Source organism: Centruroides vittatus, unplaced genomic scaffold (genome assembly GCF_030686945.1).
Source record: "Centruroides vittatus isolate TY-2023 unplaced genomic scaffold, ASM3068694v2 contig_130, whole genome shotgun sequence".
Lineage (NCBI taxonomy): Eukaryota > Metazoa > Arthropoda > Arachnida > Scorpiones > Buthidae > Centruroides > Centruroides vittatus.
The window spans coordinates 14,149-28,150 of record NW_027120829.1 but is presented as its reverse complement, the minus strand read 5'-3'; the positions used below and the strand labels follow the sequence as shown (position 1 = coordinate 28,150).

Below are 14,002 nucleotides of genomic sequence, written 5' to 3'. Positions count from 1 at the left end.
TTACCCCTTTACAAAGCCTGTCGAGCACCTTGATACTCGAAGCAAAGTTCTTGAGAGCCTTGTAGTAGCTCTTGTTGCTAATCAGAGTTTTACTTTGGCATAGCCATAGATCGTTGTTGTCCTGGACTCTGGTGATTAGGTGTCGCCTCTGGGTGTTGTAGATTGGGCAGTTCCAAAGGATGTGAGCAGGTTCGTCGTCTTCGTCTGAGTTGCAGAGGCACTTTCCGTCAGTCTTGTGCAGAAACTTTTTTTAGGTAGCAGCGGAAGTTTTTGTGCCTCGTGAGTAATTGGGTTATGCAGTAATTAGTGACGAAGTGCTTGTAGGTGCTCCTGTCTTGGACGTTCGGAATGAAGCCGAAAGTAACCCTTCCAGTGGTGCTAGTATTCCACATTTGTCGCCATGTTTTTTAGGTTTAGTCCCTGATAGTGTTTATCAGTTAGACGAGTGGCGTGAGGACAAAGGCAAAATTGCCGTTCCAAGTGAAAGCAGAGCGGGCCAGGAGGTTGGCTTTTTCATTCCCCTGTATCCCGGAGTGGCCACGGACCCAGGATAACTTAAGATTAATGTTTTCTGTGATAGTTTTAAGTAGATCGACACTTCCTTGGATAATGCTCAGCTTCGTGTTAAGGTTCTTTAACTGGAGGAGGGCTACTTGACTATCGCTGTAAATATTAATTGTATTGAGCTTGTAGGTTGCACTATTGTTGCTAATCCAGTGGAGCACTTTGCAGATGGCGAAGGACTCTGCTTGGTTTATGGAACAGTGGTCTGCCAACTTGTAATGTGCCTGATGGATGCATCTGTTGTTGTTGAAGACGACAAAAGCACAGCCCACCCCGTCCTCAGACTTCGACCTGTCGGTGAAGATTGTAAAGCCTCTATGGTCCATTGGGCCTTCCAGAGAGATAAACTCTTCCAGAGAAGTCCCGGGGTGATGGATTTTGTTATGAATTTTGATGTCAAGGTTGTAGTTGTGCAGATGGTCCAAGATGTTGTTTATTGTAATACTGTCTTTTAGGTTCTGCATAATATTGTTGAAGTTGTGTATCGTGGTGGTTCCCTTTGCAAGCTTGAGTTGCTGATGAATCCACACTTTCTCTTTGATGACCAGATCGATGGGGATCAGGTTGGCTATGGCCAAAAGTGCGTCTGTGGGGGCAGTTTTGTAAGCCTTTGTGGTCGAGATTAGGGCGAGCCTCTGCGCTGAAAGGCGTTTTTTTTGATGTGGGTCTTTGTGATTGATGGCCCCCATATCTCTGCCCCATAAGTCAAGATAGGTTCAATGACAGAGATGTACAATAATCGGCATGCCGCGCTGCCATAGTTCCAGTGATTCTGGGCGATAGAGGCTAAGGAATGCATAACAGTGACGGCTTTTTCATAGGTGTAGTGAGCGTGGTGCTTTCACGTAAGCCGATTGTCGAGGATTACCCCCAGGTAACTCAAGCCTGTCGCTATTTTTTATTTGTTGCCTGTCTATTTTAACAGTGGGGCCCTTCTGCAGTGGAGTGGCATTTGGAAAGACCACACAGCAGCACTTGTGGTTCAGCTTGAGCCTCATCCTGTGGCTCCATTCAGAAATGACACGCAGGATGTTGTTAGCCCTGGCTTGAAGGACTTCTTGGTTTCTGTGTGATATCACCAGGACCGTATCATCTGTGTATCCTTGGATGTTGCAGTGTCCTTCTCTTGGAAAGGGGGAGCTTAATTTCAGGAGGCTATTATACATGATGTTCCATAGGAACGGTCCTGCCCTGGAGCCTTGGGGGCACCCCCTGTTTATATTTCTTTGTAGATGGATTTGTTTGTTATTTATAACAATTATCTTTCTGTTATTTAGGTAGTCCTTTACCAAGTTGAAGATGTTTTTTGGGCAGCCTGAGCCTATGATCCCCGTAAGGATAGCGGGCCACCATGCGTGGTCGAAGGCTTTTTTGAAGTCGATTGAGACCACCATGGTGTGTTCGCCCCTGCCCTTAGCCTCTGTAATATAGTTTATGATGTCATCCAGTGCTGTGACCGTACTTTTCCTTCTCCTGAAACCATATTGTTCATCGTGTAGATAGTTGGTGTTTTCACAGTGGTAAATGAGCCTGTTTGCCATGAGCCCATCCAGGATTTTACCAACAACCGGGAGAAGGGAGATCAGTCTGTAGTCTGTTGAGTTTGGTGGATTGTTGTTTTTTGGTATTAATTTGATGGATGCTGTTTTCTATATTTTTGGAAAGTAAGCCTTCTGGAGACAATTGTTAAAAATCGAGTGAGATCTTTATTTGCCGTTTTGCAAGTTATACAGCAAGATGGTTGATCCCTTCTGGTACACTCGCTGTATCTGTGGGCCTTCGAGCAGTGACTACAAAATTGCTTTGAAGTGCAGTTTCGTGCCTGATGATTAAAACCACAACACTGGTAGCAACAGGTGATGTGCACGTAGTCATCAATGAGCACATTAACCCAAGACATAGAAATATATTTTTCTTTAATTAGTTGGCTTCTAATGTATGGAGTAGTTGACAGCACAATGTGGCGGCAGTTCTCTTTCATGTTCCCTCTAGTGAGGGCAGTGCTAAACCTTGTAGAGGTCACGAAGTCTTTTTTATTTATGCCATGGAGGGATTCATTCTGCTTGTAAATAGTGCTTATGATGTTTTCGTCTTTTACAGACTTAGGAACATTTAGTAGGATCACTCTTGGGCGCTTACCTTCTGATAACTTTGTCTGTACCAGCAGTTGCACCTCTGGGAGCCCTTGGATTGCCTGTTCCAGGACAGTCGCGTCTCTCAAACTGCTGGTGCGGAAACAGATTCCGTCCCCTTTTACCCGCTTTATGGCCGTCACTTTAATTTGTAGCTTATCTGGCTTTACATCCTTGATAATACTCTTTTGAATGTTTTCCATAGTTGCCTTTCCATCGTTGGCGTCTTTGGGGTAGACGATTAGGGCGTAGCTGCTGCTGCAGCCTTCACTTTTTATCTTTTTGTTGATAGACTTAGAAATTGTTTTGGTGGTGGAGCTTTGTGGGATGTTTGCTTTCACGATGTCTGAGTAAGAGGGGGCTGGCTTAGAATGCATTTGTTGGCACTGACATTGAGTGGTGGCTAAGCTAGGCCTAGCAGCCCTAAGCTCAACCAAACTACCATACAATTTGTTGATTGTGGCAAACAGCGAAGTAGCACACTCCTTGATTTCCTTCTTTTCAGGAACAGATGGGTTGGATTTGCTAGGTTGTGGAGGTAAGTCCATGATTCTTTGAAGGTGCTGCTTAGATTCCGCTAATAATTTAGCCTCTAGAGTAGCGGAAGTTTCTTCAACAGGGGTTAACCTAGCTGGGGAGTCAGGCTTTGAGGTGGTCTTACAATCTGTAGCAGAAGAGTCCAAATCTTCTTCTGGAACTTCCATGGTACTTAAGACTAAGACCTTAGACTAATATTACTTACAATAATAACTAAGTAGGCTATAAACTACTGCTGCGCGAAGAGGAGTAATGGAACTGATTTTCAGGTAAAAATTGTAATAAAATATTTTAAAAATAAAAAGTAGAATTAATACACAAAAATAGAGCGAAAATCCAGCTACCGATTGATAGTCGCCGCGTAAAAAAGCGACAAAAATAAGCCGAGGAACAGAGTTAACAACCTGCCAAATTAGGGTCAGTTAGAGTGCTTCTGTACCCACGTTGAGAGGTCAATGACTTCTGCTTCCTTTGTCTACGAACGAATATATAAACTGTTATAACTTTTAAAATAATGCTCGTATCGAAATGAGATTTACACACCGAATATGGTAGTTAGACGTACAATGGAACACCCAAATATGGGAAAAGACAACGGCCCGCAGAGCCTGATTGACGGCCCGAAACGTGAAAAACGTTGGTTGCGATAACGAAAAAATGGCTCAACCAAGTTTAAAAACAGAGACAGCGTTAGAGTCAGCGTAAAATCTGCTACTGATTAATTTATATCAACACCACTTACTGGCTGAAGCGGGCCGGAAAAAGTTGATTGAGTTCCGAAAACTTCCAACAGCTGTAGAATTGCAACGGCTGGACGGATCCAAACGAAATAAACGCCAATCGAAAGATGACATCAAACTGAATTGAATGATGTATAATATCCAATGGATTGAAGTACAGAAACGCCGGTGCGATGATCGAAACGCAGAGCGGAAGTATCCACGACCTAACGGTTTGGCGACTCGACGCCACCCTCAGCTCTTTAGGCAGGGGCTTGCCCACCGGGAGGAAAATCACTGTCTCCTGGCCGCCTGCTTGTCAGGCTTCGGCCCTACGGAGAGCTTTTTCAATTGGTCCTTGGGAACCAAGGCGCTACCTTTGGAAGCCGACTTTCGGGGTGCCGACCAAGGCCCTGTCTCCACTGCCCAAGGGTCTCCTTCTCCATCTTCTACCCGAGGCGGGGGAGTCATCTCTGTTTCTGCTGCTGCCGCCACCTCCTCCCTGAGAAGTGGAGGGGGTGTCGCCTCCTCTGGTTTTTTTTCAGCCCATGGGGCGGACGGCCATTGTCATTTCGACGGCCCCATCCCCGGACAGGCCCTCTGCAAGGGCGAGGGGCAAGGCCAGGCACTCCCCGTGCTTAAATGTGCTAAGCACACTGCCTGCCACTCACCGGGGCTCGTCCTCGTAGGACACCCGCTGGGCCCACTCTCCAGGTAGACGTGATAACGAAACCAGCAGGTGTCCTCTCGGGTGCCCAATGACTGGAGGAGGAAGTAGACCATGGAACCCTCCTGGTCCTCCCTTTTTTCCTCTTTCACAACTCGGGCCAGGAACTTGTTTTGGCCCCAGGCGATTGCGACCACCCATGAGCACCGCCGAGCCCCAGGCGCCAGCCCAGACAAATCATCCGCAAGGTAGATGAGTCCTCCTCTACCACCGCGGGATGGGCCCCTACCAGGTGTCTTGAGATGGCTTCTCGAGGGCCTTTCCCAACGGCAGCCCAGAGCGAGGGCCGGGCAGCGGCACATCTGAAACGGACAATACCTCTTCTGGGCTTCTTGGTCTTGCTTCCCAAGGAATTTCCTACACCCCTCCCGTCGGTAACGACGGGTGTGCCAACGTGTTCACAAGTTGGTCTAGGATTAGACACTTCCCTTTGCTTAGTAGCTCCCGACATGTCAGGCAATGCTCCACGCGTCCTTGACACCGGGGACACACAATATGTTAGTAAATTGCCCAGTGTGCTGGGAGAGGGCGACCCCCCGTCACCCTGTGCAAAAACAAACCCGGCGAGCGTGAGGGCCATTTAGTTCAGATCTATTGTTTGCCCTGCTGTTTCATGGCTGTTTGTCTCGCTTCTTCCAGGTGTCGCCATTGCTTTCCTCCTTTTTTTTTTCCTAAAAACAAACAAATGAGACGTTGAAATCAGTTGACCGCTCTTACACCAATCTCGCGTTCGCGTTTTTACCAGACCTCGTACTTCCGTCGAGGCGGTCATTCCCGATTTTCACGTTCTTCCCTGCCCTTCCGTTCAGCTACTTTACAACCATTATTTAGTGACACTATATTCGTTTGTATGCGACGCTTAATCCTTACAAATTTTTTGCATCCCTATACGACTCGAACCCCTATACTGTGACCTACTTCTAGTTTAGTTCACAGGGTGGTTATATTAGGGGCGTCCACGCGACAATTCTCTGAGTTTCCAGCTTGCGAACTATTTATGTACAAAGAAAAATTATAAAATATTTTTATTTTGTTATAAAAATACGTTACGGTTCTTTTGATGATGACCTCTTCCTACGGGAAGAGATTATCATTCACATCGAGTGAACAGACCATGAGGAACTAATGGAAATTGGGGATACGTCTGGCCCTGATTGGCCATTCCCGATCTGTCAATCTCCTTTTCTGTGCTTGAATCTATATTCGTATTGATCACAGCTTTTTCGCTACCCACGGCGTTACCCCGTCTAGTCTGGCTAATGGTTGGCAAGACCCAGAGCTGTTCTGGCACTGGACCTCGACTTCTCAACGCATAACTATGCGACGCATGTGCACTGACCGCCAGAGGGTCAGACTCTTCGAGAGTCGTTTCTCCCACTTGGTCCTGGGTGATCAAGGTTAAAATAATTTCTTCCCACGGATCCACGGGCTCTGCTAATTGCGGTCTGTTATCCGTCGGCACTTTACTTTGGTCATTGGCGCGGGAGTCCGGGTCTCTCAGTGCTGTTGCCGAGGTCTCCGAATGTACAACTGCCGGTTTTAATCGGTTTGCATACACATGCAATTTCTCTCTGGTATGTACGTGTCGGACCTCGAAATTGACCGGACTAGTTTCGGCAATGATTTTTAAAAGGACCAGACCAGCGCGGAGCTAATTTGCATTTCAATCCGGGGGCAACTGCTGCCTCTTTTACAAATACTATATCTCCCACTGCAAAGTGATATGGTTTATTTTTCTGCTGGTGATACCGTTGTCTATCACACGCAGCCCTCTTCGCATGTTCCTCAGCTAAACAATACGCGGTGGCCAGACGTAATCTTAATTCGCTTGCGTAATTCTCATCACTATCATAAAGGGGTCTATTTGGCGCAGTTACTACATCAAAGTAATAGACTGGATCTCTTTGATATAACAAAAAAAAGGGAACGTTATCGGTACTGGCGTGTATTGTTGTGTTGTAAGCGAAAAGTGTGTACGGGATCATTTCATCCCAGTTTTGTTGGTCTTGATTGACGTAATGGGTTAATATGTCAACAAGCGTTTTATTTAAACGTTCCACCATAATGTTACATTTTGGATGATACGCGGTGGTAACGTAGTGTTCGGGATAGGGACCGCCTCTGCCCACTGGGAGAAATGGTCTATAAACACTAGCAAGTATTTATTGCCTTTGTGTGAGGTTGGAAACGGGCCTTGTATATCCATCACGGTCATCTCAAAGGGTTTGGAAATCCTAGGAAAAGACTGCAAAGGTGCCTGACGTCAACTTCTGATGCAAGGCACATTACTCGCAGTTCTGGCAATAATGGGTTATATCTGTAGCCATGTCGGGCCAGAAGAATTGCGTTCATATCTTTTGCCTTATTTTTTTCACGCCTAAATGTCCTGCTGTAGGGATATCGTGGAACAACCTTAGCGCATAATCTATCAGGGTCTTCGGCACTACGATCTGTTCCCAAACCTTGTTCCGGATTCGGGGATTAATTTTCTGTGGTATAGGACTCGGTTGGCGTCCAGATAATAAGAGGTTAAATCGACATTAAGATCGCCCTGCTGCGAGGGAGTGTCTTCCAGCAAGCGCTGTCTGACGCGGTTACAAAATCTGTCACCTTGCTGCTGTTCCTTTATCTGAGCTTACTAATGATCGGGGTCACCTACTTTACTTGCGCAGTCAGCTAAACGTCTCAAAGCATTTGCGTTAGAATTAGCCATTCCCGGTCTATGAACGATCTCGAATTGATATTCTTGCAGGGCGAGATTCCATCGACTCAGACACGAGCTCTTGTTCCTTACATTAATGAGCCATTTGAGCGGGTGATGATCGGTGACAACTTTGAATTGCCTGTTGTAAAGGTACGGGCGAAACTGTTTAATTGCCCAAATTATTGCCAGGCACTTTTTCTCTGTTGTGCTGTAATTTCTTTCCGCCGTTTTAAGGAGACAACTGGCATAGGCCACCGGAAGCTCGCTTCGCTCGTTCTTTTGCGACAACTCCACGTTGATTGTGGCGTTCGATGCATCCGTCGCTAAGATAAAAGGCCTTTTAAAATCGGGCGATCGGAAGAGAGGGGCAGAGATAAGCATTTCCATAAGCCTCCCGAATGCCGCTTCCCGTTCCTCATTCCATTGGAATTCAACATCCTTTTTCAATAAATCAGAAAGGAGTCTCGAAATTCTCGCGTATTGTGAAATATGCTGTCGATAATACCCGGTTAATCCGAAAAATGCTCTGACATCCCGTTCATTTCGCGGTCGAGGAAAATTCCTAATTTTTTCAATTTTTGCTGGTTTGGGATGGATTCCTTCTTTGACAATTCATTACCCAAAAATTTGATTTGGCGCTGTAAAAAGTGACACTTCTTCGGTTTTAACTTAAACGATTATCTGAGGCAGGTTTAAAGTACCAATTCTAATCGCTCGAGGTGCGATTTGAAGGTGGAACTAAACACGATTATGTCGTTTATATAAACAAGACAAATTTTATTCTTAAGCCCGCTCAAAATCAGATCAGCTTTTATTTGCCAGGTGCTAGGGCTATTGACAAGGCCCATCGGCATGCGATTAAATTGATAATGTCTTGAGGGTGTACTAAAACCGCTGTTTTTCTTAGATTTCAACCCTATCTGCCAAAATCCACTCAAGGTATCCATCGACGAAAAGTAGGTCGCCTTCTCCAACAGGCTCAGTGACTCCTGTATGATGGAGCAAAGGGTAAGGGTCTATCTTTGTGACCTTATTTAATTGGCGGAAGTCTATCACGAGACGCTGCGAACCGTCAGATTTCTTTACTAATAATGCCGGGGAAGACCACGGAGATTGAGTGTGTTTCACGATTCCAATCTCGATTAGGTTGTTAACTAATTTGTCCATGTGTTCCCGCTGCGCGTAGGGAATCCGATATGGAGGACGATAAATTTGGGGGCTATTTCCCGTATCTGTCATGCTGAACTAAACTACAGAAACCAAGGTCAAAGTCGTTCTTGGCGAACACTTGTTTATACTTATACAGGAGGTTGAGTAAGGGGGCTACTTTATTTTTCCCTACTTCGCTCAAATTAAATAAATTAGCAAATTGGGCTTGCGTTAGCTCGCTTTTAGGCAGCTTTTCGGGAACGGCTTGATTCTTGGATTCATCTTTCGCTTTGAAAAATGCACCTATCTTTAATTTCTTTTTAACCTTTATCGGGTGTACATCCGTATTCGTGAGGCGTACGGGAACTTCGTTGTGTTTGCGCATTTGCACTAACACACCGGCGATAAACAAATTTTCCTGCTTGGGTAAAAATGGCTCTACCACGCCTACTTGGTTGATCTCCTTCGAGGTCACTCTTTCCTTTACAATCACTTTGGATCTTGGGAATGACGTAATCGTCTGTTAAGACAACTTCGTTAGGAGAGTCACTTTCGGAACAGGGACTCTCCCCTATAGAAAACATCTGGTTGATGATTGCAGAACAACTGGCCCGGGATACACCACACGCTGCTACACCAGATTAACTTTGGCAATATGTGGAAGCAGCACGGAATGCTATACCCCGACAACATATTTAAAGCTTTTTTGACTCAATGTTGAGGTGTGTAGCAGTGGTTATTGCCAGCAATGGCGGGCAACACTCCATACTGATTCCATCAACTTTCTCACTTCACAAGATGTAAAATACTATTTTTAGTATCTTAGGAAACCGAACACTAACTGCGGCTGGTAAAAACTTTTGTCAACCTAACGGGTAATTTACGCAGATTCGAGATTAGTTTGCCAGGCCTGGGTTTTTACGCGTGCACCGAAAAAATTAGTAAGAATAACGACAAATATCAAGTCAAAGCAAAAGTTTCAAATATATTTAATTAGTAAATCGAATTTAACTATGTACAATTGTCTATAATCCACAACAAAATTTATTAACGAAAACCAACAAGTCAACCCGACAATAAAACTCAGCTACTTAGCTTAACTTAATCTTAATTCCCCTTTGAAAATTTGACAAATCAAATACTTAAAAACTATGAACAAAATCTATTACAAACTAAATGTCTATCTGTCACCTCACTATACTAGGAACCTGTTTCCTCAATCCTTTTGCTATCGTCAAATCGAATTCCTCTTTAAATGCTTGGATTGCCTAATTCTCAATCTGGACTTCGCCTCGAATTTTTCACTCGGTAGTACACCTCAATCAGGAATCATCTCGATCGTCTTCGGTTAGCGTGCTGGTTTTATACTGTGAGGTGATGTCACAATTTAGCTAGGTTACTTTTCTTATTTACATACTTAGTTTTTCTAACATCAAATTTCTTTCTGGCAGCTTCAATTTTCCGACAAAATCTTATAAACTGTTTACAAAGCATTTAGCACAATTTTCTGGGACGTTTTATGATGGTTTAGTAAGTATTTCTTTTCTAGTGAGTGTGGGGATTCCCCCCTTTATTTTATTTTTTTATGCGGACTGTTTATTTTCGCTGGCAGCGCAAGTGCGTGTGATTTTTTTTTTTCCCTACGGCGCTCGTTCTTTTGTGAGTTTGTTTATTATTTTTATTTTTTGGTTACTAATAAGAGAGTAGTGGGGAACCTTTGTTTAACTAAACATAAGCCCCAAACAAAATATAATAAAACGAAAAATAATAATAAAATAAAAATAACGCTCGGACTCAGTTCCTTACAAAGAGACTGTATTTTCAGATCATTTGATCTTTGTACAACGTGTTATCTACCAAATTAAATTTGGTTGTGATATCTCTGGTCCTTCTTGGTGTTGCATTTTGGATTGCCAGCAGTGTATACACACACATACACAATTTTTTAATAATATATATATATATATCATTAAAATTATTTTTAAAAAAAACACAAGCTTATTAGTTGTTGTGTGAATCCTTCTAGTTTTCATTAAAACGTATATTGTTTGATGTATTTTCAAATTCTGTTGATGGTATGAATCTGCTGTAACTGGTCTTCTGGTTGCACTATATCATCATCATCCAGAGCAATATTATTTTTAGTGCAAATGTTGTGAAGCATAACACATTGCAATTATAATATTTGAAGCTGTCTCTGGATGATAGTGTAAGACCCTATGTTTCAACAAACATCTCCATCTATTTTTCAAGAGTCCATTACATTATTCTATTATACTTTGAGCTGCAGTGAGACAATTATTATACAGTTGTATTTTACTTCAGCTCGAGTATTGGTTGTATGAAGTGGAGTCAACAACCATGGCTCCAAAGGGTATTCGCTCTCACCTAGAAAATACAATACATAATTTGATAAGCTAATTATGATTTATAAATACTGTTACAAAACTATTTATAAAGTATCTGGAAATTTAAACAGAGACTTGCTGTTAACAACTATAATAATATATTTAATTTATTATTACCTAAAAGCCAAGTATGTGCATTTCTGTTGCAGTTATGCCATCTCTGAAAGGCTTTTCTAACATTAGAATTTTTTTCATATAAATGCATCATGGACACTACCAGGAAAACGAGACTTTACATTCATTATGTACATGTTTGCATCACATATCTGAAAAAAGTAAATTGAATGAAATTATGTATTAATTCTATATAAATGTTGTTAGTGTATCATAAAGTTAAATGCTTGACTCAATACATTCAGTTCTTCACTTAGTGCCAATGATGATTGGGACATCATGTCAATAATGCTGTTTGCAAACCGACGTCATCATCATCTTGTAAGGAATCAACATTTTTTATTTTGATTCAGAATATCACAAAATATCTTACAAGAAAATATTGGTTGATTTTTTTTTTTTGCATACCAATATTGGATCCACATATGCAATAAGAAATCAACCAACATTTACTTGTAAGATGATATTTTGTGATATTCTGAATCAAAATAAAAAATGTTGATTTCTTATTGCATATGCTCATAGCATAAATCATTTTCAGCAAAGAATTGTAAATTCAATATAAAAATTCAATAACTATCAAAAGTAACTTTTTAATTGCTAGATATATTTTGATAGATAAGTCATGCAATATTTATCAATTGAACATTAAGAGAGTGATATCCTTTTCTATTAACATATATATGTTCTGGATAATTGATATCTTCTACAGGTGGTGATACGATTGCTACATGACAACAATCAATTGCCCCTATTACACCAGGGAAAGAGTATTTTTCATAAAATCTAAGATGAAGAATGTATAATTTATTATTATTATTAAGAATGCCACAATATTGTTAATTCACTTACTGCTGTTTCAATTGTGCATGATCTTGTATCATTGAATGGCATTTTAATTCAATCCTTTAATAAATTAGCTCTTATAGCTACTGAAACACTTCTAATAGCTCAACTTACTGACTTCTGGCTAATAATTCTGGCCAAGAGTAAAATTAAAATTAACAGCATAGCTAAGTGTCTTCCTCTCAGTGTGAAACACTCTCTGTATGTGGATGACTTTCAGATTTCCTGTCAGTCTAGTAATATGAGTTTTATTGAGGGACAACTGCAAACCTCTTTAAATCGCATCGACAATTGGTCCAAGACCAATGGTTTCAGTTTTAACATAGAGAAGATTTTGTGCATCCACTTTTGCCGAAGGCACGGTTTGCACCTGGATCCCGAAATATACCTAAATGGAGTGAAAATCCCAATGGTCAACGAGGCTGTTTCTTTGTTTTGTGTTCGACCAGAAATTGACGTTTTTGCCACACTTGCGTAATTTGAAGAGTAGATGTTTAAAAGCTCTAAACCTTTTAAAGGTACTCTGCTGCTCATTCTGGGGAGCAGACAAATGTTTAATGCTCAGTATATATAGAGCCCTTGTTTGCTCTAAGCTGGATTATGGATGTATTGTATATGGCTCTGCGCGAGAATCTACTCTTCAGATGCTGGATCCAATCCACCTTCAAGCATTGCGTTTGTGCACTGGTGCTTTTCGAACTTCTCCTGTCCAAAGTTTGTACGTGGTTGCTTATGAGCCTCCACTATCTCTTAGGAGAGAACAGTTTTCTCTTTTTTACTACATTAAACAAAAATCTTAAAACGGACTGTTAGCTAGCTGATTGTTCAGATACTCAGCTGAAAAGATTATTTACAGCTCGCGCAAGTTGTGTCCCTACATTAGACATTAGAATGGAGAATGTAAGCAGCACGATTGACCTGGACACAAGCAACATTTCACAGGCCGAGGTCGATAATATATCACCTTGGTCAACTCCTGTGATAAATGTTGACATTAGCTTAAAGCAGATTCCTAAAGAAATCCACCTTGGACTACATCTATAGACAGCACTGTGCAGAAATTCAACACCACGACAGGAATTTAATTTTTATTTATACTGATGGATTGAAATTTGTTGATTATGTTGGCTCAGTTTTTGTCTGCCAGGATGAGATCGTGGCAGAACAAATTGCGCTGAATTCTTCCATTTTTACTGCAGAGTTGCAGCCTATTTACCTAGCCTTAAAATATTTAATTAGGAAAGGTCATCGGCGCTGTGTTATTTACACTGACTCAGCCAGTGCACTTCAGGCTTTGATCTCGTGTGAAACTAGTTCTCACTCCATAGTGATTAAAATTTGTAAAGTGATTTGTCATTTTATTGCGATTAATTTTTCTATAAAATTTTGTTGGGTGCCAGGCCATGTAGGTATAAAAGGAAATGAAGAAGCTGATGCAGCTGCAAAGTCAGCAAGTTCTTCTCAGCTTACAATGTTTATTGAAGGAGGCGACTTGAAGCTGTTCGTTAAAAAACGACTAGCAGAGAGATGGCAAAATGTGTGGAACTCACAAGTCTACAATAAACTACACGAGATCAAATTTATCATAGAAAATTGGACACAGAAGAAACTGTATGGCAGGAGATCTGTGGTTATTCTTACCCATTTGAGAATTGGACATACTCGACTGACTTATCAATACTTTATCTTCTAACTTTATATCATTTTATCTATAGATTAACCTAGGTCTATGATTAAAGTTGATCATTAGGTATGTTTTGTTTTTTCTAACCTAGAAGAATTTACTTCAACAAATGAAATTGAAAGTAGTTACAGTATTTCCTGTCACGTCATCAAGGAAGTTTGTGTCAGAAACTTCCTTCTAGATAAAAATTCGTTAATGTTGTACAAAATATCATTTTTATATTAAATAATAAAATTTACAATTGATTTTATTAATTTGCTGCTTTTGCGATCTCACATTAGCAATGCACCTTACCTGAACGATATTACCAATTTCTCCCACACTTTCCTTTCTGAGTTTTCTATTATCATCTACACCGATGGCTCCAAGGCTGGTAACCAGGTGGGATGCAGCTTCATTGTCTATCAGAATGATACTG

The 14,002-nt window shown here is 41.6% G+C and overlaps 2 protein-coding genes across 2 annotated transcripts; both read right to left on the bottom strand.

Moving 5' to 3' along the window:
• Positions 1-437: 437 nt before the first annotated feature.
• LOC136989856 (uncharacterized) lies at positions 438-1,253 on the bottom strand. Its single transcript, XM_067288140.1, has one exon. It carries the CDS (start codon positions 1,251-1,253, stop codon positions 438-440), a length of 816 nt encoding a protein of 271 aa, XP_067144241.1.
• Positions 1,254-2,191: 938 nt separating this feature from the next.
• On the bottom strand, positions 2,192-3,400 carry LOC136989840 (uncharacterized). The gene has a single exon (XM_067288127.1). It carries the CDS (start codon positions 3,398-3,400, stop codon positions 2,192-2,194), a length of 1,209 nt encoding a protein of 402 aa, XP_067144228.1.
• Between the last annotated feature and the right edge of the window lie 10,602 nt (positions 3,401-14,002).

Coding starts and splice junctions, on each gene's coding strand:
- LOC136989856 (XM_067288140.1), bottom strand. CDS start 1,253: ATGGGGGCCATCAATCACAAAGACCCACATCAAAAAAAACGCCTTTCA.
- LOC136989840 (XM_067288127.1), bottom strand. CDS start 3,400: ATGGAAGTTCCAGAAGAAGATTTGGACTCTTCTGCTACAGATTGTAAG.